This window comes from Mustela nigripes, chromosome 14, assembly GCF_022355385.1.
Source record: "Mustela nigripes isolate SB6536 chromosome 14, MUSNIG.SB6536, whole genome shotgun sequence".
In the NCBI taxonomy this organism is placed as follows: domain Eukaryota; kingdom Metazoa; phylum Chordata; class Mammalia; order Carnivora; family Mustelidae; genus Mustela; species Mustela nigripes.
This window is the reverse complement of record NC_081570.1, coordinates 3,712,325-3,739,811: the sequence shown is the minus strand read 5'-3', so window position 1 is coordinate 3,739,811 and position 27,487 is coordinate 3,712,325. Positions and strand designations below refer to the sequence as shown.

The 27,487-nt window shown below is 59.7% G+C and overlaps 2 protein-coding genes across 7 annotated transcripts in view; one reads left to right on the top strand and one right to left on the bottom strand.

Moving 5' to 3' along the window:
* Positions 1-23,442, top strand: part of CHD5 (chromodomain helicase DNA binding protein 5) — a 59,393-nt gene extending 35,951 nt beyond the window's left edge. Inside the window, exons 21-42 of the mRNA XM_059374472.1 lie at positions 1,057-1,174; positions 2,242-2,366; positions 3,427-3,658; positions 3,827-3,937; positions 4,254-4,426; positions 5,068-5,242; positions 5,590-5,682; positions 5,903-5,991; positions 6,304-6,437; positions 6,839-6,983; positions 7,381-7,537; positions 9,147-9,226; positions 9,485-9,602; positions 14,878-14,967; positions 15,655-15,792; positions 16,054-16,162; positions 17,437-17,569; positions 17,978-18,173; positions 18,984-19,147; positions 19,273-19,387; positions 19,493-19,546; positions 20,083-23,442. Of these exons, the coding sequence (XP_059230455.1) occupies positions 1,057-1,174; positions 2,242-2,366; positions 3,427-3,658; positions 3,827-3,937; positions 4,254-4,426; positions 5,068-5,242; positions 5,590-5,682; positions 5,903-5,991; positions 6,304-6,437; positions 6,839-6,983; positions 7,381-7,537; positions 9,147-9,226; positions 9,485-9,602; positions 14,878-14,967; positions 15,655-15,792; positions 16,054-16,162; positions 17,437-17,569; positions 17,978-18,173; positions 18,984-19,147; positions 19,273-19,387; positions 19,493-19,500 (2,703 nt within the window). The 3' untranslated portion in view covers positions 19,501-19,546; positions 20,083-23,442. The remainder of the gene's footprint in view (positions 1-1,056; positions 1,175-2,241; positions 2,367-3,426; positions 3,659-3,826; positions 3,938-4,253; positions 4,427-5,067; positions 5,243-5,589; positions 5,683-5,902; positions 5,992-6,303; positions 6,438-6,838; positions 6,984-7,380; positions 7,538-9,146; positions 9,227-9,484; positions 9,603-14,877; positions 14,968-15,654; positions 15,793-16,053; positions 16,163-17,436; positions 17,570-17,977; positions 18,174-18,983; positions 19,148-19,272; positions 19,388-19,492; positions 19,547-20,082) is intronic.
* A 535-nt stretch (positions 23,443-23,977) lies between these two features.
* The window catches only part of KCNAB2 (potassium voltage-gated channel subfamily A regulatory beta subunit 2), an 82,076-nt gene continuing 78,566 nt past the window's right edge, over positions 23,978-27,487 (bottom strand). For all 6 annotated transcript variants that reach the window (XM_059377260.1, XM_059377262.1, XM_059377264.1 and 3 more), the window contains one exon: positions 23,978-26,782. In XM_059377260.1, coding sequence (XP_059233243.1) covers positions 26,693-26,782 — 90 coding nt within the window. In that variant the 3' untranslated portion in view covers positions 23,978-26,692. The remainder of the gene's footprint in view (positions 26,783-27,487) is intronic.

Genomic DNA, 27,487 nt, shown 5'->3' with positions numbered 1-27,487 from the left:
GGAAGTACGGCAAGAAGAACTGGACAGGAAAAGGGTCTGCCTGGACCTGAAATAAAACATTTCTCACGATCGCATAAACTCTCAACCCTGGTGAAGACAACCTTGACGCAGGGACCTGGTCCAGAGGGATGTCTCCAGAATGCAGTCTCGGGAGACGGAGCTCAGGAATGAGAAACCACCCAGAGGACCCCTTGGGAAGCTCCCGTAATCCTCTGACATGAGCCGTAGAAGAAATGGAGAGAACAGTGGCGAAGCTAGACTCCGTGAGAGTTTGCTGACCTGGGGACGGACGGGGGTCTCAGGTCTCACGTGCACTCTGGAGAACCAAGTGAGAGAGAGATCCAAGCCAGTGGATCCCCGGGCACATGGCAGGGAAATCACAGCTCTGCACACGTGGTACCTACGGGAAGCGGCAATCAGGCTGTCCTCAGACTTCTCAGCAGCATAGTAGGGGGCAGGGGGCAAGTGTAAAACCCCCTGTCCCTGTGGGGGCAGACTGTTTTATATCCAGCTGAACTATCCCTCAGAATGGAGGGAGGAACGCAGGGGTGTGGGAGCCCAGAATGGACTGCCTTCATCTCATAAGGAGCGGTGACATCGGGGAAGACCTCACAGAAGAGGCGCCGTTTGAGTTCCCCAGGCAGTAAGGGGGTGGGCATTCCAGAGGAGAGTCCAGGTAATGTGGGGTGACGGGGGATGGAAGCATTGAGAAATGAAACCCAGGTGGACTGGGCACCAAGCCCTGCCAGCCTGGAAAGCTGGGGCGAGGAGCTGGGACCTTCTTCTGTGAGGTGAGAGCAGGGAGGCACGGGCTCAGAGCTGTGTTTTAGGCAGATGGCTGTGGGGCTGGTGTGGGGGACGCTGTGGCCTCGGGGGTTGAGGTTGGAGGCTGCATTGCTTTCCAGAGAGCGCCATGTCAGGTCCGCCTGGGCCCCACTTGTCTCCCCACTCAGCAGATGGTTCTGTCTTCCCCCAACTGTCATGGGGTCCCTGCCCAGAGCCCCATGGGCTTCCTGGCTCTGTGGCAGCCCCTCAGGCATACCGTATCCCCTGCAGATGACCAAGATGCTGGACCTTCTGGAGGACTTCCTGGAGTACGAGGGCTACAAGTATGAGCGCATTGATGGTGGCATCACTGGAGGCCTCCGACAAGAGGCGATCGACAGATTCAACGGTACCACTGCCTCAGCTGGGGCTCTCGATGGGGACCCCATGTCTGCCTTTTCTCCCAAGCTAGGATCTTAGCCAGGTCCCCCAGCTCCTCGCGAGTGGCTGAAGAAAGCAGACCGGTCCTTAGGTCCTGACAGCTGCCCCTTAGGTTTAAAGGCTACAAGGAGTTAATTTTATGGAACCTCCGGGGGCCGGCTGGGGCGCTGAGGGGCCCAGGAGGGATCATCTGTTCAGAACTGAGAACCGGACAAGGAGAAAGGCAGAGAGGGAGGAAAGTTCCACCTCTGTCACTAAGTGATGCTGGTGCAGAGGGTCTGGCTGGCCCCGTGGGCATCAGACCCCGACACCAGGTAAACCAGCAGTTACGAGCAGTGCAGGACAGACGCCGTCACCTGGGGCCCAGATGCCCAAGGAGTGATGCCGTGTCCACTTGTGTGGGAGGAAGAGCAAGTACAGGGTTTCAGGATCTAGATGGAAGCGGGGGTGCCCGAGGCCCTGGAGGGTTGGGAACCTGTGTGCTGCTCTCGTGGGCGTGCAGGGCAGTCCCAGGTCCCGTATGAAGGGCCCAGATGCGCCTGAGTACCAGCTGTCCTGCGACAGTGGGGACTGCCCAGCAGGGTGGCTGGGGCCCTGGAGCTGTGACCTTGAGTGTCCCCTGCCACGCTGACAGCCCCATGGGCTAGGCAAAGCCGGGAGGGCGTGAAGGGCCGGGCTCTCCAAGGCCGACCCTCATTAGGGCCTCTGCCCGTATTTGCTGGCTATTTGAAGTTTGTACTTTGCCCATCTGGGCTTTGAAAATCAACTTTCTTCTCACTGTGGCTCCCTCCTGTTGGATCAGGGCTCAGAGCACAGCCAGGGGCTAAGTGGGACTCAAGTGGGCTGCTCTGTGCCCACCCTGGGCCCCCGGCCTCCTCCAGCTTCCCTGAACACAGCTGGGGCTCTCGTCTGTGATGGGGTCATAGTCCCCAGCAGCTCCCTTCCTTTTTGTATCCCTCCTGCCCTGCTCTCTGCGCCCGCCTGTCCCTTCGCTCCTCGCTATGACCCCACCGGGCACCTGCCTCTCTTCCTCAGCCCCTGGGGCACAGCAGTTCTGCTTCCTTCTCTCGACCCGAGCCGGGGGCCTGGGCATCAACCTGGCCACAGCAGACACCGTCATCATCTACGACTCGGACTGGAATCCACACAATGACATCCAGGTCTGTGGCTCTGACACCACAACCCTTAGGCAGGCCCTTGCCACCCCTGGTTCTGTGGGCTCTCCACCCCTCCCTTCTGACTGTGTCTCAGGGTTTCACCTCCCCCTGGGCCAGCCTCATGGAATCCCAGCCCCGCGAGGGGACCCTGGGGGGTGAGTTTCGGAAGCTTGGCCCTGCCCCTCTGGATCCCTCATTGTGCCAAAGAGGAAACGCCCAGGGAGGACAGGCAGCGTGTGCAGGGACACAGGATGAACTGTGTGCCTGGTAATCCCCGGTCTGTCCCGTCACTCTTACGACCAAGGCCACGGAAGGAGGCAGGAGGAGGGAGTCCTGGGACCCAGAGGGAGCCCATCTGGGAGGAAGCAAGGGAAAGAGAGTGTGTGTGGGGGAAGCCCCTGGGAGACGTGATGATGGAGGGGGCGGAAGGGGCTGGTGAGGAAGGGTGGGCGGGTTGGGGGGGAGGGGTTGTGGGAGTAGAGACGCACACTGTTGCATGGCCACCCCTCCCGGGGCAGGGATGGACACACACACGCTCATGTCCCCCGCACACGTGTGCACCAGGCACAGTCAACCCCCCCACAGAAGCACACTAGGGTCATGTCATGCAGATACCTAATGCGCAGAGCCCCAGACATGTCCTACATCCCGGGCGGCTTCTGGGCCTTGCGGTCCTCCCGAGGCGGCCGTGCAGTCCCGTCAGCGGCTCACACAGCCCATCTCCCCATGACGGCCGTTATGGAAGCCCCTTTGGCTTCCACACATCCAGCGCACTGGCCCCATTGCCCCCTGCACACCCCCTGCCCACCCACAGCATGCCCTGCTCCACCCGGGCAGGCACCCAGGCCTACCCGAGACCACCCACAGTCAGGAAGCCAGCACGGCTGCCCCGACACGGGCACATTTCCATGGGGTCACATGCGGAATGCCCATGCAGGCATTCATTCCATGAGGAATGTCCCTGTGAACCCGTGTGCACACCCCTTCTCCCCCTGGGGTGCCCGGCCCTGCACCCCCAGCCCCGGGCCGAGCCCCGCGCCCTGAGCCGCAGCTTGCCCCCCAGGCCTTCAGCCGCGCCCACCGCATCGGGCAGAACAAGAAGGTGATGATCTACCGCTTTGTGACGCGGGCCTCGGTGGAGGAGCGCATCACGCAGGTGGCCAAGCGGAAGATGATGCTGACCCACCTGGTGGTGCGGCCCGGCCTCGGCTCCAAGTCCGGCTCCATGACCAAGCAGGAGCTGGACGACATCCTCAAGTTCGGCACCGAGGAGCTCTTCAAGGACGACGTGGAGGGTGGGCGTCCCTGCTGCCCAGGGGGTGGGGGCTGCTGCGGACATTCACTCCCTTCCCAGGGCCTGCGCGGGACCCCCGGCCTCTCCTCTGCTCCCTGCCTCCTGGCCAGGGGCGGCCTCTCCGGGCACCGCCCCCCAGCCCTGCAGCCCCTCTGACTCTGTCCCCCAGGCATGATGTCTCAGGGCCAGAGGCCTGTCACGCCCATCCCTGATGTCCAGTCCTCCAAAGGGGGAGCCTTGGCTGCCAGCGCCAAGAAGAAGCACGGCAGCACCCCGCCAGGTAGGGGCGAACGCCGCTAGCTCCCCGCGCCTCCTGCGCTTCCAGTGGCTGTTCTGGAGAAGAAGGGTTCTCCCCACCTCACTCCATCCTCTCTGCGTTCTGTCTGGCTCTCATGCCTGCCCCCACTGGCCCCCACTTGGGTAGCCGCGGACCGGCGGGTGGTCAGGTCATGCCCCCCGGGCACCATGCCTCTCTTCCTCAGCCTTCTGCTGGGGGCTGAGAAGGGCCAGGGTCGGGAGTCTGTCCCTGCGGGGTCCCCACGGTCGGACCTGGGCACCCCCCTCTGTCCCTTCACTCCGCACCCTGTGTGCCCCAGGCGACAACAAGGACGTGGAGGACAGCAGCGTGATCCACTACGACGACGCGGCCATCTCCAAGCTGCTGGACCGGAACCAGGACGCCACGGACGACACGGAGCTGCAGAATATGAACGAGTACCTGAGCTCCTTCAAGGTGGCGCAGTACGTGGTGCGGGAGGAGGACGGCGTGGTAAGCCCCGCCCCTGTCCGCAGCAGCCCCTCCCCTCCCCGCCGCGGCCCCGCCCCGCCCCGCCCCCGCCGCGGCCCCGCCCCTCCCGCCGCGGCCCCGCCCCCTCCCCGCAGCGGGTCAGTCTCCAGCCATCTCCACCCAGCAAACCTTGATGTCCCGAGGGCCAGCGCCTGGCCTCTCCTGAGTGGCCTCTGCACGACGTCCTCTAGTCCCACCGCCCTCAACGCAGACTCTAGGCTGTCTGGGAGAACTAGGGGTTAATGATCGTTCAGGAAACCAGGAGCCTCCCGAGGGCAAGGGTGGGGCTTATTCAATTCTGTACCCCCATGCCGCACCCAAGGCCAGAAAATATTTATGCCCTGAGCAAATGAATGAATGAATGAATGAACGAGCGACTGTGACAGGGCAGGACGAAGACCATTTGGGGCTGGGGTGATCAAGGAGGCTTCCTGGAGTAGGCAGGCTTTCCGGTTCCTCCTTGAGTTCCCAGAGGGTAAGGTTGGTGGAGGCAGCACGAGGCTCCCGTGGGGCAGCAGTGGGGGCAGCGATGCCCACTGCTGCCCCCCACCCCTGGAGCCCCCGGAGCCACGGCACCCTGTGCCTGCGGGTCCTGCCGTCAAGGGCCCGTGCCTGTGTCTCAGGAGGAGGTGGAGCGGGAGATCATCAAGCAGGAGGAGAACGTGGACCCCGACTACTGGGAGAAGCTGCTGCGGCACCATTATGAGCAGCAGCAGGAGGACCTGGCCCGCAACCTGGGCAAGGGCAAGCGCATCCGCAAGCAGGTCAACTACAACGACGCCTCCCAGGAGGACCAGGGTGCGTGGCCCCCGCAGGCAGGAGTCCCGCGGACACCGAGAGTAGGGAGTGTGGGGGCTTCTTGGGGAAAGGGGGCTTGGAGCAGGTGTGGGCTGTTGGCTGTCTGGGAGAACTGCATGGATAGTGGTCCACTGGCTTCTGACCTTGGGCCAGCCTCAGTTTCCCCACCTGTGGAGGAGGGATGATCAGGGTACGGTACCTTAGTATGTAGGGTGGGGAAGGTGTGATTCATTGAGCTCCGAGGAAGTTCCCCTGGGGCTGCTGGCATTGTCACTCCCTCCTGGGCTGCGGTTAGGGGCTCCGGGTGTTGGGGGCTCACTCTATGCCTGTCCTTGCGGCCCTCACAGAGTGGCAGGACGAGCTCTCGGATAACCAGTCTGAATACTCCATCGGCTCCGAGGATGAGGACGAGGACTTTGAGGAAAGGCCGGAGGGGCAGAGTGAGTTTCAGGGCCAGTGACCCTGGACTGGGGCCCACCCAGACCCGTGTCGGGAGGCTGATGGTCAACTGGGGGTCCCCTGGGAGCACCAGGACAGTCATCCATCCTTTGGGGGCTGTCGTGAGGGATCCTCCTGCTGTCCCTGGGTGAGTCAGGGTGTAGGGAGTGGGGTCAGGACACCTGGGGCTCCATCGAGTGTTGTGCCGGGACTACTTCCCAGGTGGACGGCGACAATCCCGGAGGCAGCTGAAGAGCGACAGGGACAAGCCCCTGCCACCTCTTCTTGCCCGTGTGGGTGGCAATATCGAGGTGGGCCCCCCCTGCACGCCCCTTCCCCAGCTCCTCTTCCCCTTCCTGAGTACAAAGAGCTCACCCCCGCTACATCTTTGGGGTGTGGAGCATGGGTGAAGGCAGGAGGGCCAGAGTCTTGCCCAGGGTCGCAGCCGTGTAGAGGTGGGGCCAGGAGTGGCCCTGGGTCTGGGCTCTGCCCTCCGGGTCCTGTCCCCGCTGGAGGCCCCGCCTTCTCCGTGCTCCTCCCTGCCTCCTCCCCTCTGGAGGCCTTTCCCCCCCCTCCCCGAATTCCCCCCCCCCCCCCCCCCCCCCCCCCCCCCCCCCCCCCAGGTGCTGGGCTTCAACGCCCGGCAGCGGAAGGCCTTTCTGAACGCCATCATGCGCTGGGGTATGCCGCCCCAGGACGCCTTCAACTCCCACTGGCTGGTGCGGGACCTACGCGGGAAGAGCGAGAAGGAATTTAGGTAAAGGGGCTGAGTGGCGGCCCAGGGCGTAGCTGCCCACTGCAGAGTGGCCAGTCTCCCCTGGGTCAGAGTGCGCAATGGGCATCCTTTATCTGGAGGATTCTGTTGTCTGGCTTCTGGTGCCGGGGGACCAGGCCCCGGGCAGGGCTCATTTGTAGAAAATAGTGACCAGGCACCTCTGCTAGACCAGATCCCAGGCAAGCGCAATCCTAGCATCTCCCTTCCCAGGGAAGGCCCCGCTCTGTCCTCCCTGGGGGCCTGACCCAGCGGGCCAGGCGGGGAGGCAGGTGATGGATGACGGCTCCAGCCAGGGGGTCTGCTGGCGGGGGGGGTCCTGCCGGCCCTCTCAGAGGGACCTTGCTGGCTCCCCACTCCCTGAGCCCCAGTCCCCCCCACCCCAGAGCCTATGTGTCCCTCTTCATGCGGCACCTGTGTGAGCCGGGGGCTGACGGCGCAGAGACCTTCGCGGACGGCGTGCCCCGTGAGGGCCTCTCGAGGCAGCACGTGCTCACCCGCATCGGGGTCATGTCTCTAGTTAGGAAGAAGGTGGGTGAGTAAGCCTTGCCCGGGCCTTTCCTGGCGGGGCCCCCCCACTCCATGGCCCTCGTGCACGCCCTGAGGCTCAGCAGGCAGAGGGCACGTGTCCAGCTCGGAATGCTGAGTCAGGCTAGAGGGATGGCTTTGGAGGCCTGTCTGAGTGGGGGTGGGGAGCTGGCGCGGGGGGCGGGGAATGGCAGGTCGCAAGGCAGAGGACACACGGGGAGATGGGGGTGCGGGTGGGGCCTGGTGCAGCGGTTTGTGGTAAGAAGCACATTCGATTCAGCCTTGTGGGGAGCTGGCGTTCATCCCACGCCTGGGACACCCCAGACCCACCAGCCGCCCTGAGGTCCCGAGATCTGGGCTGAGACCACCTCGCTCTCTCCTTCCTTGCCTCCCGCCCCAGGTTCAGGAGTTTGAGCACGTTAACGGGAAGTACAGCACCCCGGACTTGATCCCCGAAGGGCCCGAGGGCAAGAAGCCAAGCGAGGTCATCTCCTCCGACCCCAACACGCCCGTGCCCGCCAGCCCTGCCCACCTCCTCCCGGCACTGGGCCTGCCAGGTCTGGGCTCCCACGAGTGGGCGAGGGCACCCGGGTCACGGCGGGTGGCAGGGCCCCCGGAGAGCCTGGGTCCTCCGCATAACCCATGACGGTCCGCCTCCCTGTCCCCCTCAAGCTTCTGTCTGCAGAAATGTTGCTCTCCTCAGACTTTCTCTTTAACGGCTGGTCCCATACCACAACACAGTCTTTAAAAACTTTTTACTGTCCGGGAGCTCCCAGCGTACCCAGCGGGTCGGACGGCCTCCAGTGCTAGAAAGTTCTTACCCCCCAGAGAAAAACGCGTACTGTTAGCAGTCACTCCTGGTTCCTCCCCTCCCCGCAGCCCCGGGCAGCCACTAATCTACTTGGGGTCTCTGGGTTTGCCTGTTCTGGAACGATATCCTATGTGCCTTCTGTGCCCGGCTGGCTGTGTGTCCCAGGTCCGTCCACGTTATAGGGTGGGTCACGGTTTCGTTCCTCTTTGTGGCCGAATACGACTCCGCTGTATGCGTGGACCTTAGTTTTGTTTATTTGTTTGTCGGCTGATGGATTTGGGGTGGTTTCCACTTTCTGGCCGGTGTGAGTATTGAGAGGGGCACTGCGAGTGGCGCGCGGCTGTGAACGTCTGTGTTCAAGCGAGGACACGTCTCTTCCCTGCGTAGCTCTCGGGGCGTTGCTGGGAAGGCGGGTGTGGATCGCGGGGCGGGACGTGTTGAGGAACTGCTGGATTTTTCCATCGGGGCCGCGCCATCTCACGTTCTCCCCGGCCACGGAGGACGGTTCCGGTTCCCCCACATCCTCACCAGATGTTTGTCATCTGACTTTTTGCTTGTAGCCGTCCTCGCGGATGTGAAGAGCTGTCCCCCCCGTGGTCTTGGTTTGTGTCCCTCTGACGGCTGAAGATGTTGAGAATTTTCCAGGCGCTTCTGGGCCACTTGTGTCTTTTCTTTGGTGAAAGGTCTTTTCAGATCATTTGGTCTTCTCTGTGGGTTATTTGTCTGAGTATCTTTTGGGTGACCCATACATTTATTTGGGCAACGCATCTTCTTCCCTCAGAGGAACCTTGAAGGCCTTGGCACTGACCTTCTGCTGCCCAGGTGACACGTGAAGTCCTGGGAGCCTTTGCCTCCGAGGACATACCTGCTGCTTCTGGGCTCAAGTGTGCCCTTGGGATTAGATGGGCCTGGGTTTGCTCCCTGGCCCTCTCTGGCTCCTGCTTTCTCATCCGTGATGTGGGACAAGTAGTGCCTTCCTCCCTGGGCTGCTCTGAGTACGAGAGCCCCCGGCTCTCGGCGGTGTGTTGAGAAGTGGCTCAGTGCGGGAGGGCACGTGGCTTGTCAGCCAGCCAGAAAGTGGTTCCCACATCCAACTGTTGCGGCTCCTAGGCCTGCCTCCCCCACCCAGGGGGCCCTGCTCTGGGCGGCCCCGTCCCGTCAGCCTGTGGCTTTGGCCTCACTGGGCCCAAGGTCCTCCGAGGACCCCCATGTCTGCAGGCTTAGTGTGGGGTGTCTGGCTCACCTGAACTTCTCCTGAAGGTGCTTGGCCCAGATAGAGCCACCTGGCACCCTGGTTTCCTGCCCTTCACCCCCTGCAAGCCTGCCTATCTCACCTCTGTCCTTTGACCTTTCAGACAAAATAGAAGCCCAGTTGGGCTACATGGACGAGAAGGAGCTGGGGGTTCAGAAGCCAAAGAAGCCCCCAGAAATCCAGGTATGGAAGGTGCTGGTATCTAGGCCCCTGGGGGCCGGCTGTGGGTTGGGGGTTGGGTCTGGGGAACCTTCTCAGCCCTTGCTTGGGTAGTTGGAACCCAGGCCTCTTGGCCCCACGTTTGGGCCTTTGGGTTTTGGGGAGCAGGTTGGGAACACAGATGGGAGCCTGGAGAGGGAGTTTCCAGCCCAGTGACTGTCCTCGGCCCTCCATGCTGTTGAGGCTCCAGGCCCTGCTGCATCCCTAGCCTGTCCTCCCCAGGCCCTGCCGGCTTCCCTGGACAGAGTGGAGGTTGAGGACAAGCATGAGGGCTCGGATGGCAAGGAGCGGCTGGAGGAGACGGAGAAGGCCCCGCCGTCCCCAGAGCAGCTGCCAAAAGGTACGGCTTCCCACGGTCACCCCCCGCCCTCCCTGCCCAGTATAGCCTCTGGCCTTGGCAGCCCTGGGCGAGAGGAAGGCGGCCAGGGTGTGTTCCCCTCCATCTCTCCCTGGCTGGGTGGCGGGCTCTGTCCTAGCGCCATAGGATCCCCAGGATGAGGAAAGAGGCAGGGGCTCAGGTCTCTACAGTGGATCTCAACATTTCCTACGGTGCAGATTTCGGGGGGCTATTGGGCTGTCTTTTTATTAGTGATTTCTAGCTCTGTTGCCCTGTGGTTGGGACACATGGTGTTGATGAAACCTGCTTCCCGGCCTAAATGGTCGGATTTTGTAAACGGTCACGTGTGCTCAAGAAGAAGGCCTACTCTCTTAATTGCTGCATGCAAGGTTCCAAATACACGCCTTAGATCATTATGTTGTTCAAGTTTCTTACAGCCTTACTCATTTTTGTTTGATCTATCAAGTCTGAGAGACCTGCTTAGCATCTATAACTATGACTGTGGGTTGGGGTCTTTCTCTTTGTAAGACCAGAGTGCGCCTCATGTTGAGACTGGGTTGTTAGGTGCATATTGGTTTAGGTTTTTTGTATTTTTCTGGGGAAGTGTGCCTCTTATATAACGACCCTTTTATTCCTCCTGATACTTTTTGCTTTGTTTATTTTGCTTGGATGGATCTTATTTTTGTTGGGTTTATATTTAGTGTATGTTTTTCTGTGCTTTTACTTAAAAAAATACAGGTACACACACACTTTATTGTTCTATAATGATGCAGGATCCAGTTCACCCATTTATTTTATTTTATTTTTTTATTTTTAAAGATTTAATTTGTTTATTTTAGAGAGAGCATGAGCACCAGCAGGGGGAGGAGGGGCAGGGGCAGAGGGACAAGCAGACTCTCCCCTGAGCGCAGAGCCCATTACAGGACTGGATCCCAGGATCCTGAGTTGTGCAACCATCAGCACAAATAATTTTAGAATGGTTTCATCACTTCAAAAAGAAACTCCATGTCCATTAGCATTTATTGCCCATTTCTTCCTCTTTACCCCAGCCATCACTTGTCTACTTTCTGTCTCTCTGGATTTGTGTGTTCTGGAGATTTCATTTAAATGGAATCATAAAATAGATCCCCTTTTGTGTCTGGCTTCTTTCGCTTCATGTTTTCCAGGTTCAGCTTCACCCCCTCATCCTTTGTATAAATATCCTGCATTGTATTTATCCAGCCATCGGTTGGTAGAGATTTGGGTTGTTTCTAATTTTTGGCTGCTGTGAACATTTATGTACCATTTTTTTGTGTGGACATCGGTTTCAGTTCTGTTGTATCACGTAGGAGTGAAATCTATGGATTGTATGGGAACTCTATGTTTAATATCTTGAGGAACTGCCAGATTGTTTTCTCCAGTGGCTGTACCATTTCGCATTCCCATCGGCAATGAATGAGGGTTCTGATTTGTCTGTGCCTTTGACAATGCTTCTCTCTTTCTTTTTAAAAAAGATTTATTTTTTTGAGAGAGAATGAGCACAAGTGGGGAGAGTGGCAGAGGGAGAGGGAGAGAGAATCCCAAGCAGACCCCTTGCTGAGTGAGGAGCCCCACGCAGGGCTCAATCTCACAACCCTGGGATCATGACCTGAGTCAAAATCAAGAGTCAGACACTCAACTGACTGAACCACACAGGTCCTCTGGCATTTGTCTTTTGATTATAGTCATCCTACTGGGTGAGAAGGGGAATCTCAAAAGGTTTTGAGTGTTTCCCTTATGCATAAAGATGTTGAGTTTCTTTTCATGTCCCATTTGTCTATCTCTGTTGGAGAAATGTCTCTTCAGGTCCTTTGCCCGTTTTAAAATTGGGTTATTTGTCTTTCTATTACTGAGTTATAGAAGTTCCTTATAGACACACGTTCCATATCAGCTATATGTTCTGTAAGCATTTATTCCATTCCTTTACTTTAAAACACTTTTTCTTGAAGTATGGTTGACACTCATTCCTTTACTTGTAAGCTGTGTAATTACATTTTTGGTATATTACTTATAAACAATGTATAGCAGGATTTGTTATTTTAAGTCCAGGTACAAAATCTTTATCTTTTAGCTGGCAAGTTTGATCTCTTTACATTTATTGTAATACTAGGTATTCGGATGTATTTCTACTCTCTTCCTTTGTGCTTTATGTTACCCTTGCCTTCTTTTTCCTCCTTTCTTGCTGTCTCTTGGATTGATCAGGCTTTCTTTACATTTCCCTTTCCCCCCGCAACTCCCTCAGAAAGTTTATAGTCAATCCTATTTTATACTCTTAAGCTTTTAACATGTGTCCCTCTTGAATAAGAGAAAGGCTGTGGGTACCTCCCTTCCCTTTCCATGTGCTGCTGCTCGGTGTCTTAGTTTCAACTTGTTTTCACTTCCTAAATTTGTTGTGGTGCCTATTTCTAAATCTTTAATCCTTATTTAGATCTTACCATTCTTAGCAGTTTCTTGTTTGTTTCCTTGTTCATCATTGCTTCCTAAAGTACACCCTTTAGTGGTGCTGTCAGCAAATTTCTGTGTGTGGGGAATTCTCTCATTGTGTGTTATTTTTCCCTTTACTCTTGAATAATAGTTAGCAAAGCACAAAATAGGAGAAGGGTTTTCCCTTGGCACTTTTTTTTTTTTTTTAAGAACTGGGCTCCACACCCACTGTGGAGCCCAACATGAGGCTTGAACTCATGACCCTGAGATCAAGGACTGCACCAAGATCAGAAGAGTTGATGCTTAACCGACTGAGCCACCCAGGCGCCCCTTCCCCCAGCATTTTGCAGATGCTTATTCCGTGTATATTCTGGCTTCCACTGTGCCGAGAAGGCTGCTCTCGAGGTAATTGTTGCCCCTTTGTGGGAAATTTGCCTTTCCTATCTTTCCTGACATGCTAAGACCACTTTTAAGACCTTCTGTTTGTGTTTGGTTATGTGTGGGTTCACTATAGTGAAATTTTTACTTATCTTTGCTCTTACGTATCCTATCTTGCTTGTGACTGCGATTTGTAAAGCTAAGAATGATGTCTTTCGTTAGTTGGGAGAAAATTCTCAGTCATTTCCTCTTTGAGTATTGTCTTTGTCCCCATCCTGTTTGTGTTCTCCTGGCCTTCCTACTACTCATCCATTCCTTCAATCATCCAGTAAACCTGCATTGAAGGCTGCCGTGTGTTGGGTGCTACCCCGGGGACACCAGCAGTGCACCCAAATGACCACAGCCTTCACACAGAATTTGTTTTTAGTGGGGCCGGCAGGCGATCAGCAATAAACAGAAATATGTCTTTGTTCAGCAACAGACTCTGAATGTGATGAAGAAAAGAAAGCAGGTACAGGGTTAGCCAAAGGTGGTGGCAGGTGTATCTTTCACATCTTTTACTTTTTTCTTGTCTGTCTCTCTTGCATAGCCTTTTTTTTTTTTTTTTAAGCTTTTATTTATTTGAGAGCGAGAGCATGTGCATGTGTGTGAGTGCACGAGCAGGGGGGAGGAGCAGAGAGCGAAAGAGAGATAAGCAGAGTTCCCTTTGAGCACAGAACCTGACACGGGGCTCGATCCCAGGACCCTGAGATCATGACCAGAGCCGAAGACAGACTCTTAACTGACTGAGCCCCCCTAGGTGCTCCTCTATAAGGCTTTTTGATTCATCTTTAGATCTAGCTTCTGCTTTTTTCATTATACTGTTTTGTTTCTTCATACTTTCCATTTGTGTTATTTTCTCTGGCTACAAAACAAATGGTTACGATCTCAGTTCTTAAAGCAACACCCATTTACAAACTTAGAGTTCAGTGGGTCGGAAGCCTGGCTTGGTGCGGCTGGGTTCTCGGCTGAGGGTCTTGAAAGACTGACCTCAAGGCGTTGGTTGGGCTGAGTTCTCTGGCAGCTCAAGGGGAAAAATCTGCTTCTAAGCCCATTCCTGTTGGCCGACGTCAGCTCCCTTGGGTGGGGGCTCGAGGCCCCATTTCCTTGCTGGCTGTCAGATGGGGGTGGTTCTTAGCCCTTGGAAGAGGCCCACATTCCTTTCCCACTTGGTCTTCATGCTTCAAGGCAGCCATTGTGGCCAAACCCCTCTCATACTCTGAATCTCTCTGATGTTCTTTTCTGTGACTGGTTGGAGAAAACCCTGCTTTTTTGAAGGCTGGTGTGATGAGGTCAGGCCGCCCCAGATAATCTCCCTCTTGGAAAGTCACCTGTGCCCCATACCATGCTCCACTTGTGCTCCGGGGCCTAGAAGTCTTGGAGGACATCTTTGGTTTTGGCAGTGAAAATGTTTAAAATGTTAATGATTGTGTATTTTATTTCTAGAAGTTTTAGCTGGCTTTTTCTAGTTTTGCCTTTCTTTGTGTGTCTTATTTGTGTGACTTGACTTACCATGGATTCTCATCTTCTTGTTTCTCTCTCTCTGGTGCATAGATAAATGGTTTCTGAATTTTGCTTGGCTGCCTCTCTGTCGGGGGTTGTTTTATCCATGGGAACCCCGTGTCACCTGAGTAGCAGGAATGTCCCTGCTCTATTTCCAGAAGCCCTGAGGCACGCAGTCTCCCTGGTGGTCTGGCTGCACCCTCCCTGCTGGGTGGTTGAGATTCCGCGGTCACGGTCACGGTCATGGCAGCTCGGCCGTGAGGCATTGGATGCAACTTCCTCTCTTTGGCTGAGTGCACAGTGGCTGGAGGGTGTTGGATTCTGGTCTCTGGTTTTTGGGGCTTTGCAGTCTCATCCTCCCTGTCTGGGTGTTGAGATGCAGCCCCAGGCCCCCCAGGCCTCTTCCTGGCATCCACTCACCCCTTCCCTTTATGGCACTGACAAGTTCCTTTTCTCCTTGTGAGCTCGCTGTGTCTTCTTCCAAGGGGATCGGTTTCACCTGACATTTCTGGGTGTTCATAGAGGGTTCGTGTTAGTGAGGTCCTGCCGTGGTGTCAGCCCACGACTCCTCTGTTGATCACCGTGGCAGGGAGGATTTCGAGACTGTGCCTTGAAGAGTTTGGGAGTGGGTGCTGCTGGGGGGCGGTGAGAGGGAAGGGGCCAGCTGAAGGGTGTCGGGGGCCCGTGCCCCCATCCCTGCCTTCCCCGAGGACCCAGCTGAAGGGTGTCGGGGGCCCGTGCCCCCATCCCTGCCTTCCCCGAGGACCCTTCCTTGACGGCCCCTCTCGGACTCCTCGGTGAAGTGGTAGGTCGGAGTCCGTGTGTGGCTCCGTGGGAAGTTGGAAAGCCACTGGCCCAGGGTCCCATTGTCTGTCCTGGGCCTCTCCCTACTTTGCCAACACCCTTTATCTTGCAGAAGAAGTGCTTCCCGAGAAGGAGAAAATTCTGGACAAGCTGGAGCTGAGCTTGATTCACAGCAGAGGGGATGGCAATGATTTCAAGCCAGGTTTGGGGCTCTTTTTTTTTTTTTTTTAATGTTTGGGGCTCTTGTGTGTGCTCTGCCCTATGTCCCTTGGGCTCTTGAGGGCATCATCTGGACCCCGATGGGCCTCCTGCAGCTTCCGTGGGCACCACCATCCATCTGTTAACCCCCTCCCAGCCCTGAACCAACTGGAACTGGTGGGTGGGAGCCTGGGCTCCTCAGCCCTCGGCCAGGGGGAGATGCCACCCCTCTCCTAACCCCTCCTGCGGCCCCAGCCACCACTGGGAGAAAGGAGAGCTGGTCACAGAGCTGGGCCTGGAGCATCTGGGGCTCAGTCAGAGACTTTGTGTACCTGTAGATCCTGGAATGTTCTGGAATCCTCATCCTCAGATCAGATCCCCCAGGACAGCACTGCTGGCCACGAACCTCATGTACACTTTTCACAGCGCTCTGCCCTGTGTTCCCAGGGTGTCCTGATTGAGTGGGGTAGCAGCACCTGGGCCTGGAGCCCATCCTCCCAGCTCAGGGCAGAGAGAGCGGCTGCTGGTTTGTCTGTCTGTTTGTCTGTCCCTCTCGACAGTGAGCCCCTTGGGGACGAGGAGACATGGCTCCCACTTGCCTTTGGGTCCCCAGTCCCCAGTCCTTGGCAGAGACCCCCCCTGGGCAGCACTTTTCGGATGGGTGAGTGAGTATGGGTCTGACCTCCCGTAGAGGACACCAAAGTGGAGGAGAAGGAGCCCCTTGAAACACAGCAAAATGGTGACAAAGAGGAAGATGAGGAGGGGAAGAAGGATGACAAGAATGGGAAGTTCAAGTTCATGTTCAACATCGCAGACGGGGGCTTCACAGGTATTGGGCTGAGGTGGTGGGCAGAGGGCTGGGGTGGTGGCTGTCACGGGCTTCCTAACTATGCGGGTCCTGGGAGTCTGGGCAGATGGCTATTTTATACTAAACTGTGAGTGGCTGATAAAAGTGCATTATATAACCTTTCCTGGGATTGCTGCACTTCTAGGGGTGGGAGGTGGGGGGGGGGTGAGGAAGAGACTTCCCTACCTGCCTCTCTGAGGGACCGGGCGCACCTCATTCTGCTCCCCTCGGCTGGCTTCCCAGAGTTGCACACACTGTGGCAGAATGAGGAACGTGCCGCCGTGTCCTCGGGGAAAATCTACGACATCTGGCACCGGCGCCATGACTACTGGCTGCTGGCGGGCATCGTGACGTATCCTTGGCCAAGGCCGGCCAGGCAGGACTCCGGCCTGTTCCTCTGTGGACCTCAGGGAGGGGCATGGGATGTGTGGGGTGAGGAGTCAGGAGCCAGGTGCTGAGGATGATCCTGGTGGTGATGGCGATGGTGGTGGTGACCTTGGCAGGGGCCCGTCCCCTCCTGCCCAGTGCCCGCTCTGTCCACACAGCAGCCTTCGAGGGACACCAAAGTGATTCCCATTACACAGGGGAGGAAATGATGCTCAGAGAGGCCACGTGACTTGCCCAGGGACACACAGCTAAAAAGTCACAGCCTGTCCCCTTGAGTCCACCACAAACCTGCCTAATTCCTGCCTGGTACACACCTCACCTTCTCCCAGCCAGGACGTCTGAAGTGGGGGGCATTGCCGTTTGGGGGGGCTTGTACTCATCCATTCAGTCTTGATTGCTGGCCTCCTACCGCCAGACAGGGAGGACACAACCCTGAGTAGCACCCCCAGTCCCTGTCTGCCCGGGGCTCACATCCTCCTGGGGACATTCGGAGAGTGTGGTTAGTGTGCGGAGTGTGGCGTTCAACAGGATGGGAGCCGGCGAGGAGCGAACGGAGTGCTGGGGGCCGCGGCCGCATATTCTAGTAGGTGGTCAGAGGTGACGTGTGAGCACAGACCTCCCAGGGGCACGGGGAGGGCCACACAGCTTCGCACAGAAAGCCGCTCAGCTTTTTTTTATTGTGTGTCCTTGTTCCCTTGCCGGCCCTCGGGAGGACCCTTCCTTGCCTCCTGCCAGCTTCTGGTGGTGGCTGTCAGTCCCTGGGTCTCCGGGCAGCTGCCATTGCAGTCTCGGCCTCCGTGGTCACGTGGCCTTCTTCCCGGGTGTCTGTGTGTCTGTGTGTCTGGGTCCACATTCCCTCTCCTTAGAAGGACAGGAGTCCCTGGGTTCGTGCCTGCTCTCGTCCAGGATGGCCCCTTCTTAACTTGACTACATCTACAAAGACCCCATTTCTAAATGAGGGTGCGGCCACAGGTGCGGCCACAGGTGTTGGGACTTGAAGTTTCCGCCCTCCGGGTTGTTAGGACGAAGGGTTTGGTCCCCAAGGCCTGGGTGCCGCCTGGGCCCCTAAGGGCACCTGCCCTTGTCCGCCGTCATGCCTTCATCATCCCCTCGCTCACCTTGCCTCGAGGTTAATCTGGTCCGAAAGCACGAAGCCGGGTTGCTGAACCCAGGCTGGTTGCCCCTCCCCCTCCCGCCTCCCACCACAGCCGGGTTTGCCCTTGACGGTGCCCCACTCAGGCACGGCTATGCCCGCTGGCAGGACATCCAGAATGACCCGAGATACATGATCCTCAATGAGCCCTTCAAGTCCGAGATCCACAAGGGCAACTACTTGGAGATGAAGAACAAGTTTCTGGCCCGCAGGTTCAAGGTCAGTCCCCTAGGCCAGAGCCCGCAGGTGAGGTACTGCTGCAAGAAGGCAGATTACACGGGATGGGGGTGCGGGGCACGCGGTGACTGACCAGCAGCCCCCTCCTCACGTATCTGGATGTGGGCCGGGCTGTCCACCATGGTCAGTCATGGAGTCAATCAACAAACAGTGTGTTGGGTCCTTGATCTGGGCCAGGTCCCCTTGGGTGAGTGTCCCTGCCCTGGGTGAAGGGGCCGAGAACCCAGACTGGTGAGAGCTCTAAGGGGGGAGCTAAGAGCAGAAAAGGCAGAGCAGATGGGTGGAAGCGTCCTCCTCCTCCCTAGCTGCCTGATCTGGGGCCTGCGGGTGGGTGGGTGCTGGGGGAGGAGGGGCGGGGCGGCGCTCAGTCCCTCCTGCCCCATCCCCCAGCTGCTGGAGCAGGCTTTGGTCATCGAGGAGCAGCTCCGGAGGGCTGCATACCTTAACATGACCCAGGACCCCAACCACCCTGCCATGGCCCTCAACGCCCGCCTGGCCGAGGTGGAGTGCCTTGCCGAGAGCCACCAGCACCTGTCCAAGGAGTCCCTTGCCGGGAACAAGCCAGCCAACGCCGTCCTGCACAAGGGTGAGCGAGCCTGCTTCCCAAAGGCCGGCCCGCCTGCCTTCCTCCTGTCCCGTGGGTCCTGGGCCCCCGACGCAGCCCTCGATGGGCCGGGAGCCAGGCCCGAGGGAGGGTATGGCCTCCTCCAGGGTGGGCCAGTCCATCATCCAGCCCCGGGGACGTTGGGCCCCGCCTCCTCTGGACTTGTTCTCAAAGTCGGCCTCCTGTAGGCCCTGGGCTGGGGGTAGGTAACACAGACGTCTGCTCCACTCACCCACTCTTGCTTATCAAGCCCTGACGACAGGCTTTAAACACGGCATCTCTGTAACGCTCGTAATACCCTTGAGCGGTAAGGTTCGTGAGCCCGTTTGAGAGATGGGGATGTTGACACCCGGGGGCAGAGAAATTGCTGCAGACCTCCCGGGGTTCAGACCCTTGGCTCCTTGGCGGATCTCCGGGAAGCTCCCAGGCTGGTTGGAGGGGCGGGGGGAGCCAAGGCCAAGCTCCATGAGAGCCCTGGGCTTGCTGGACCCTGCTGTGTCTGGGACACGTTTCCTGAGGCAGCGCTGGGCCGGGGCCGCGGGCCTCCCTAGGAGCTGGGGGGCTGGCAGAGGGCCCAGCGGAAGCCCGGTTTCTGGCTCTCCCATCCGCAGCCCTTGGGCCCCCGGGGAAACCTGCTGCTCGCCCTGGAGGCCCGTCTCCGCTTTGTGGGCCTGGCGGGCCAGGTGAGACGCGCCCTCCGTGCCCGGGGCCTGTGGAGTGTGATCCCTGTGGGCGAGCGCCAGCCTGCCGGCGGTCAGCAGCGCCCCCGCATTCCCCCCTTCCCTCCTGCAGTCCTGAACCAGCTGGAGGAGCTGCTGAGCGACATGAAGGCCGACGTGACGCGCCTGCCCTCCATGCTGTCCCGAATCCCCCCCGTGGCCGCCCGCCTCCAGATGTCGGAGCGCAGCATCCTGAGCCGCCTGACCAACCGGGCCGGCGACCCCACCATCCAGCAGGTCAGGCTTGGCCCGCACGCCCGGGCCTGGTCCCTTGTCCCACCAGCCCTGGGTGTCCCAGGGCTGGGGCTTGGAGGGGAGGGGGTGCAGGACAATGACCTTTAAACCTGGGTCCTTGCCTCCAGGGCGCTTTCGGCAACTCCCAGATGTACAACAACAACTTTGGGCCCAACTTCCGGGGCCCCGGACCGGGAGGGATTGTCAACTACAACCAGATGCCCCTGGGGCCCTATGTGACCGGTAGGTGCCCGCCGCTTCTGGGCAGCACGTGCAGGGGTGCCCCTTGGGGGCCCGGCCTGCCCACCGCCACCCCAGGCAAGCCGAGCTTCTCTGTCTCTCTCACAGATATCTAGCTGTCCCCGCGCTGTCCCCCTGTCGCAGTGCTCATTTCCAGCTGAGGTAAGCTTGCACCTGCACGCCCGTGGTCCCTTGTCCCTCTCCTGGGGTTGGCGAGTCAGGCCGGGACAGGGTCAGCCCTGAGGCCGACAGGCATGTTCCCGCGTGTCCGTGCACACTTGTGTCCACCGCAGTGAGCCGGCCCCAAACCCGGTCTGCACGGGTCGGCCTCCGCTTCCTGGCGGGGGGGCAGGCACCCTAGGACACAAGCTCCCTGCCCAGGCAAGGGGGGTGGCTGGGGGTTGGAGGGGGTAAGGAGAGGGGAGCTCACACCCGAGAATACTCGGGCCTCTTCCCCCAGCCCCCCGAGCCCTGTGCATCCTCGTAGGCATGGCTGCTTGGGGGTGTGGGTGCGGGGGGTTTCGAGGCTGATGGCCCCTTCAGAAGGCTCTCTTCCTCGGTCTCTCTGGCCCTTAAAGTGTGGCAGGGAGGTCTTGGGTTGGGAGCGCCCTGTGACGGGAGTTGGCGGGGACAGGTGGTGGGGTCTCCCGACGAGGACCAGGCTGCTCGGTGGGGTGACCGTCATGGGCCTCTTACAGCCACGCCTGCCGGGCCACCTGCCCGACCCCCCCAGGAGAGAACAGCTGCTGCCTTTTTAGGAGCCATGCCACCTTGGGACAGAAAGGGATATCGAGTCATGCCATCACACGGGGGACGAGGCCCAGCCCGGCTGGGCTGGAGCCCGGAAGTGCCGCCTCGCCACCGTGTCCGCGTCCCACCCAACATCACACCCACCCCACAGCGGGACGTGCCCCTGGGCCACCTTTGCTGGAAAACTTCTTAGAGGAGATTTCATTTACTTGTACATCTTTTGCACTTTCCTGTTGAAGACTTGAACGAGTCTGTCTTGATGTAAGCGTTGAGTGACGGACGTACTGGAGGGGCCTGCCTGCAGCCCTCACGTCTCTCTGCCGGCGGGCTCCAGATCGCAAGGGAAGAGCCTGGAAACCCGGCTGCCGCCCCGTGGACCCAGCCCACCTGGGGAGCCCTCCGGGTGCCCCCACCCACCCCATCCCGTCTCTGCGGCCTGACTGCCCATGTTCTGCCCTGTCCCCCCCACCCCTTGGGGCTCCCCAGTGTTGGATGGGTCAGGACTGGGGAGTGGCTGCCCAGCCCCCGGGTAGAGATCTCAGATGGTGTCCGGGGCTAGGGGTGTTTTCTCCCCACTTCTTGCCGGGGCCAGAGGCCCTCAGGTATGTGCTATCTGGGTAGGGGAGGACAGCCCATCAGCAGTGTCTGTCCCTGGCCCAGCACGTCTTGCAGGCCCTGGACTTGTTAGCAGGTCATAGGGCCTGTGTCGCCTGCTGTGCTGCATGGCAGGTCCCACGCGGCCTGTGCTGCTGGGAGGGAGGGGAGGATCCTGCACAGGTCCCGCAGGGGCTGCGAGAGCCTTAGTCTCAGACTCTGCGGGAAGGGGCTTGCCCTCTGTTGGAAGGGGCCCGGGAAACCTGGTCCTGCCCTGTGTCCTGGGAGGCCCGCCACACCCCCGCTCTAGTTACACACTCCCTGTTCAGTCTCACGGCCACAGATGCCAGGAAACTGGGCCATGCCTTGGGGCCCGGACTTAGCCCTGTCCTCTTCCTGGAGGAGGCCCTGATCTGGTCACAGCAGTGTTGTCAGAGGGCCTGGGGACAGCCGAGCTTGGAGGCCGGGGAATGCCTGATGGCTATCCAGCCCTCCTGCCTCGTCTTCTCTGGGGAACCTCTACAGGCCCCCTTCCTGCACTCAGCTGGTGGTCTCCCACGAGGGCCCCTGCTGGGGGGGAGCTGTGGGCCAGGCCCTGGGCCTGTGTCCGATGTCTCCTCTGCCTGCCTCAGACTGGAAGGGTTTTCCCTTCCAAGCTTTCTGGGAGTAGGGGTTCCTGGCTACAGAAATCCAGGAGGGGCCAAGATTCGGGGGGCTTGTCTGAGGGCCTCTTGGGCAATTAGCCAGCCCTCTGGGGTCCCGGGTGTCCTCTGTAAATGGCTCTCTCCAAACCCCTTGATGGCTGGACCCCAAAGCCTTTTCATCTTGGTGTCCCCCCGCTTCAGTCTCATAACCTCTAAGGCTGAGTCGGCCCCAGCTCCGTGGGCAGAGTCCTGAGGATGGTGTCCGGGGCTAGGGGTGTTTTCCAGGTCGTGTGTGCCGCAGTGCTGGCCCCGCCTTCTGGGGCAAGCCTGCCCCAGTCCCTTGGGGTTCCTGCGGTGCCTCCCTGCACAGGCTTCTCGCTCAGGCCACAGGCAAGGTGACCGCACGAGCCCTCTCCCAACCCAGAGCCCTGAGACACTCCCCTCCCAGACCTCTGGGTAGCTGGGCAGCTGGCCTCACTGGGGACAGTGCTGGCCTCCCCCGGCCACAGTGACTGGGTCTTGAGTGTCCGGCCAGGAGGCCCCCCTCTCCACTGCCTTGCCCCAAGGGCCAGTGGTCCCCCCGCTGTCAGCCTCCCTCTGTCCCCCGTCTTTGCTTCCATGCCAGGCCTTCCCCTGCTCTACTGGGTGTCTGCGACGGCCAGGTCTGGGGAGGGCTCGGCTCTCCAGGATCGGCACCCGGAGGCCCCAGAGGGAGGCTTGGGGGTTTTGGGGAGTGGGTTTCCGGTCGGCTGGTTTGGGAGAGGAAAATGGATCTCAGACTGTTTTCTTGTTAGTTTATCAGTTACCTCCTGTCGCGAGTGGTGGCAGGGGGAGCGGGGCGTCCTTGGTCTTCGGCCTCTCTGGTTTGGTTTTTGCTGCTGGCACCAAGGAGGGGCTTCGAGCACAAGCAGACTCCTCCAGCGGCAGCCCGCGTTTTAGTTTCCAGCTACCCTATTATTTAAACCAGTGCTGAGTAGGCTTTGGGCCATGGTTTCGGAAAGCATCGCCTGCTGCGCTCACAGGTGACAAGGGGAGCTCGGGCTGGACCGGAAGGCCCCGCTCTCGCACGCGCCTGCACTGGAAGTGTGTTCCCCGGGCAGGGACCCTCCCTGCAAGCCACCTTCGGGGGCTGCTCCTCTTTCTGCAGGTTGCGACCGAGGTCCTGCTGACACCCGCAGCTGGTGCAGGTGCCTCCTCCTGCTCTTCGGAGGTCCCTTTCTGGGGTCTTCTGGGCCCTCTCCGGTCTACACTGGTTGGCCACGTCGTGCTGCAGTGACACCATAGCTCTTGCTCCCGTGTTGGGTCCCAGGGCACGAGACGGTCATGTAGGGGGTGGGCTCAGGGTAGGAGTGCCTCCAGAACTGGGAAGGGCAGGGCTCTGTCAGGGGGTGGGGGGCTGAGGTCTTGGCCTGGCCTTGAACTCTGGTCCCCCCACCCCCCGCCCCGCTGCGCCTGTCACTGTCCTGTACCCACCGTGGTCTCTGGCGAGGAAGCTGGCTCCTGCCCCATTTTATATTTCTGCAAGTTTACAGGTCGTGGTGCATCAGCCCAAAGTCATTGGCGTTGTGTTTTGGGTTTTTTCTCTTAGTTTTCAGATTTTTTTTAAACAAAAGTATTTTTTTAGGTGAGCTAACCCAGAAAGGGCCCGTTGGGTGTGTGTGTATGTCCCGAACCCCTGACATGGAGATGGGAGCCCCAGCCCCCCTTGGCTCCCGTGTGCTGGAAATGAGGGAACGGTCCTAACCCCCTGTGCATTGGGAGCGTGGGGGGATGAAGGAGCAAGTCCGCCCCCCTCGGATGGCATCTGGGCCAGCGAAGGGGGCCAGACCCCTGGCCCTGGGTATAGCCCCAGGCCAGCAAAGGGACCAGGGGTTTTGGGGTGAGTTGGGAGGGTCCCAGCTGGGAGGGTCCCGGCCAAGGGGCTGGAGCTGGAAGCTGAGCCCTGAGAGTGGCAGCCCGTCCGGTCCTTGGCAGGACACGTGGGCGGCCGGACAGGGAGGACAGCGGCCGACACAACCCCCTTTACTTTGTACTCTGTGTGTGTGTCTTGGTTTTCTGTGTTTTAATAAATCCTTTGGGAAAGGATTCAACCCAAGTGTTTTCCTAGATTCGCACTCATCTGGGATGGAGGAGGCCTGCGGCGGGTGGGGGAGGTCACCCGAAGCCGTGTCCCGCCTGAGAAGACATGGCCTCATGAGGTTGAGGGGCTTGCTGGGAAAGGGGAGCCCCAAGAGGGGGTGGTGCCTGTCTTTCCTGCCCGGACCCCCCAGATGCAAACACAACACGGTACCCGAGAAACCCTGAGCCCCCAGTGGGCCCTGTGGGCCCCCCGGCTCCTGATCTCCCCGCACCTGGAGAGCACGGCCGCCTCCCAGCAACAGAGAATGTGTGTGTGGTGGGTGGGGGGGGGGCACCCCTGTGAGGCTATGGGTGGCCTCAGAGTCCCCAGTCTCAGCCTCTCCCCTGGGGCCCTTTCCCCAACTGGACCCTTTGCCCCAGGGTCAGGATACTGGGCCCTGCAGGCGGCAGCACCCCCCCACCCCAAGCGCTCCCCCCGCCTCCCCGCTGCCCACAGCCGGGCCCCAGGAAACGAGAGGAGCAGAACGCCGCAGACCCCCGACAGGCTGGGGTTTTATTTGTCATTCCATAAATACAGTGGCTGGATCTCAGCTGTGTCTGGAAGCGGGAGGCGGGAGGCGGTCTCCGCCTACAGCTGGGAGCGCGGTTGGCCGAGGAGCCGCGGTCATTAAAAAAAAAGGGGAGAGGAGAAAAGCGCATTATTTACACGAGGGGAAGAGGACAGAGACGGAGTCCGCCCCTGTCATTCCTCGGGACCTCGGGGTTCTGCGGGGTTCGGGGGTTTGGGATGAGAAACAGTGGGGGCTCCCGCGCGTCAGCAAGGGGGACTGAGCCCAGCCCTGCCCTCAGCCTGGGCCTCTGTCCTGTCCTGTGTGGGGCCCTCCCCGGGGGTCTGCCCCACGGGGGGGGCCAGAGGCTGGTTGGGGGTCAGCTGGGGCTCCTGAGGGGCTGCCCCTCCCGGTAGGGCCTGGGCCACTCCAGGGCCTGCCTCTGCCTGGCCTCCTGTCTCCAGAATCTAGCTGCCCTTGGGACCCCCCGACCCCTCCCCCACCCCAGCCCCCTTCTAAGTCGGGGACCCTCTCCCAGGAAGCAGAGCCCTGTCCTCCCGGCCAGTGACCATGGAAAAGAGAGGACCCCTCAGAACGGGGTTGTGGACTGCGCCCCCGGGGCCAGGAAGCTGCTTGGGTCCTGGCAATGGGCATTTCAGCCTTAGCCCTGCTAAACCCTGAAGGCCACCCTCTGGCAGACATGTGGCCTTCCCAGGTGTGGCTCCGGTGAGGGGGGGCGGTGGCCCCTCCCTCGGGCCCCACTGCAACCATGGTCCGTCCATCCCCAGGGGGCAGGCTGCGGGCAGCCATGTGAAGGGGCCCAACCACTCCCCCAATGAGGGGTGGGCGACCTGGTCCCTCTGGCCACAGACCGGAGCTGGGGGGGCCCTGCGGGGTCAGGCTCGCTCCCTCCTCACACCCACAGTGTGCAGCCTGTAGATCTGGTGGAGGTGAACCCCCAGGGGCCTGGTCCCGGAGGAGGGGGGAGGGTTCTAGACTCCAGGGTCAGCACAAATGTCAGGAATGGAAGTTGTGTCCCTCCCCGGCTCCCTGCTTGCGCCTGTGGCATTTCGAGGCCTCAGCCCAGCCAGGACGGGCCAGCAGGCCCCCTGGGAATGGCAGGGAGGAACTCCTCCGACAGCGGCCCGTCTAAGGGCGAAGCAGGCCTGGGTGGGTGAGGGTGTGGCAGGGTGGGGAGCCACCCAGACTGGAGGCACACGGGCTTCCTATGGCGGCGTGGGATCCTAGCCCCAGCCCCCCACATAGCCAGCAGAGGCCCATAGCTTGGGTCTGTGGGCACTGGGGCTCCTGGCCGCCGGCCCCTCCGGTCCGCTACCTTTCCAGCCTGTGGCTGTCAGTTCTGTCCGTCCTTCCCCAACTCCCTGTCATGGGTCTGTTCTAAGCTGGGGCGGTGGGGGTTGCGCAGCAGGGAACCACTGACTCCAGCGGTCCTGACCTCTTCACAGGGGGGTGTGTGGAGGTTGGGGGCACCCAGACTTAGCCCCCTCCCACAGGGTGCCTCACCCCAACCGGATCGGAGGCCTTGAGGAAGGCACAGCTCAGGGGAGAGAATCCTGGGGTCTTCTACACTGTGCAAGCTCCTGCTAGACGTTTAGGTCCCCCAGCTCCGGGGCATGTTGCACAGGACCCCCCAGGGACCTGCCCTCCATGAACGGGCCCGAGTGTGGTCTCTGTGCAGACCCGAAGCCCACCCCCAGGTAGAGCGAAGGTGCGCCCCTTTGAATGTGGTTGGCAGCCACAGTCCAGCTATGTACCCGCGACCTCAGGGCCTTCTGCGGCCAGGACTGAGGGGCAGTGGGACAGAGAACCTGGCCAGGAGGGCAGCTGTGGGCCTGGAGGGACCTGGGCTGGAGCATGCTGGTCGTGCCCCTCCCCAGTGCTCAGGGCTGCTCTGGGCACAGGGTTCATGGCCTGTGGGCGGAGGAAGCTGGCAGAGCCATGAGCTCCGTTAGACGCCCGAAATTCCCGTGGGCCCCACTTGATAGTGGGTCCCCCTGGATCTCGGCCCCTGTCAGCAAGTGGGGGGGCTGGGGGTCAAGGGACAGCTCGGAAAGCCCCTGAGAGACCTGTGGGGGGCAGGTCGTGGTGCTCAAGAGGCTGCAGAAGGAATCTGGGGTCAGGCCTATCGTCAAACGCCGGGAGCCCTTAACAAGAGGGAGGTGAGGGAGACACCCACAGGGGAGGCCCCGCCTTACGTCCGGTGCTCCAGCGGAGGGGCTGCGGGAAGAGCCAGACCTGCTTTCCCCTTTCCCACCCCTGGCACCAGCTGGGGGCTCTCAGGAGAGGAGAGGCCAGTCCTGCTGCCCCCAGGACCCAGCCGGGTCTCGGCCTGGCCTGGACTAGAGGTGTCTCTGGGAAGGGCTGAAGCTGGGAGCAGCGGCGGTGATTTCTTCCTGGGGGGTGAGCAGAGGCTGCAGGCGGGCTCGGGCCGGAGCGCTCCAGCACCCCGCCCCATCAGTGCATTCTCCCCGTACGGATCTGAATTCGGTCTGCGAAGCAGCGAATGGTGTCTTGCAGCAACTTTTGAGATCTTTTCCCCAAGGACATCTCGCCGTGATGTTTTCTTTTTGAGGCAAACCACACCCTGGACTTGGCTTCAAAACAGCTTAAGCGAGCGAACAAGAGAGACTAGGAGGGGAACGAAAGTGTCCAGGCAAGCGGCCGGGGGCTTCTTAGGATCGGTAGTCTTTTTTGCTGTAGGGTTTATTGCCCAAAATACTATCAATCTCGTGGATAATGGAAGACGACAGTTTCGGAAGGACCTGTGTGCGAGGACGAGGGCTAATCAGAACCCACCAACAGGACAGGCCTGACCTGCGGGGGAGCCTGGGGGACAATCTTCTGGCCCCCGTCAGCCTGTCCTGCCTCACCACATCGTGCTTCTTGCAGAAGCAGAGGTGGACTATGCTGCTTCCGTGTTCTAGAAGGTCTGGGGCAGAGAGGAACACCCTCTGGGGTTTATCTCTGCGCCTCAAGCTCCAGAATGCTCTAGAACCATCTAGAAGGCCCAAAATACAGATTCCAGGGCCAGACACCTGACTTCTGCACCCCCAAACTACTTTTCCTAGTCTTCCCTACTTCAACCAACAGCAAGGCCGCCCGTCCAGGTGAACCCCACAGGCTGCCTCTGACCGTGCCTCTGTCCTGTTGGCCTCACCTTCCTGAAAATCCAGGATCCAAACCTCCCCGCGCGGGTCACTTCCCTGAGGATCTCCCTGCGCCCCCTCCTGCTCCTTAAAGCCTTTCCTTCACTCAACAGCAAGGAAGAGAGGGATCCTTTTAAAATGTAGGTGTGGGGGTGCTTGGGTGGCTCAGTGGGTTGAGTCTCTGCCTCTGGCTCAGGTCATGATCCCAGGGTGCTGGGATTGAGCCCCGCATCGGGCTCTCTGCTCACCAGGGAGCCTGCTTCCCCCCACCCCCGTCTGCCTCTCTGCCTACTTGTGGTCTCTCTCTGTCAAATAAATAAA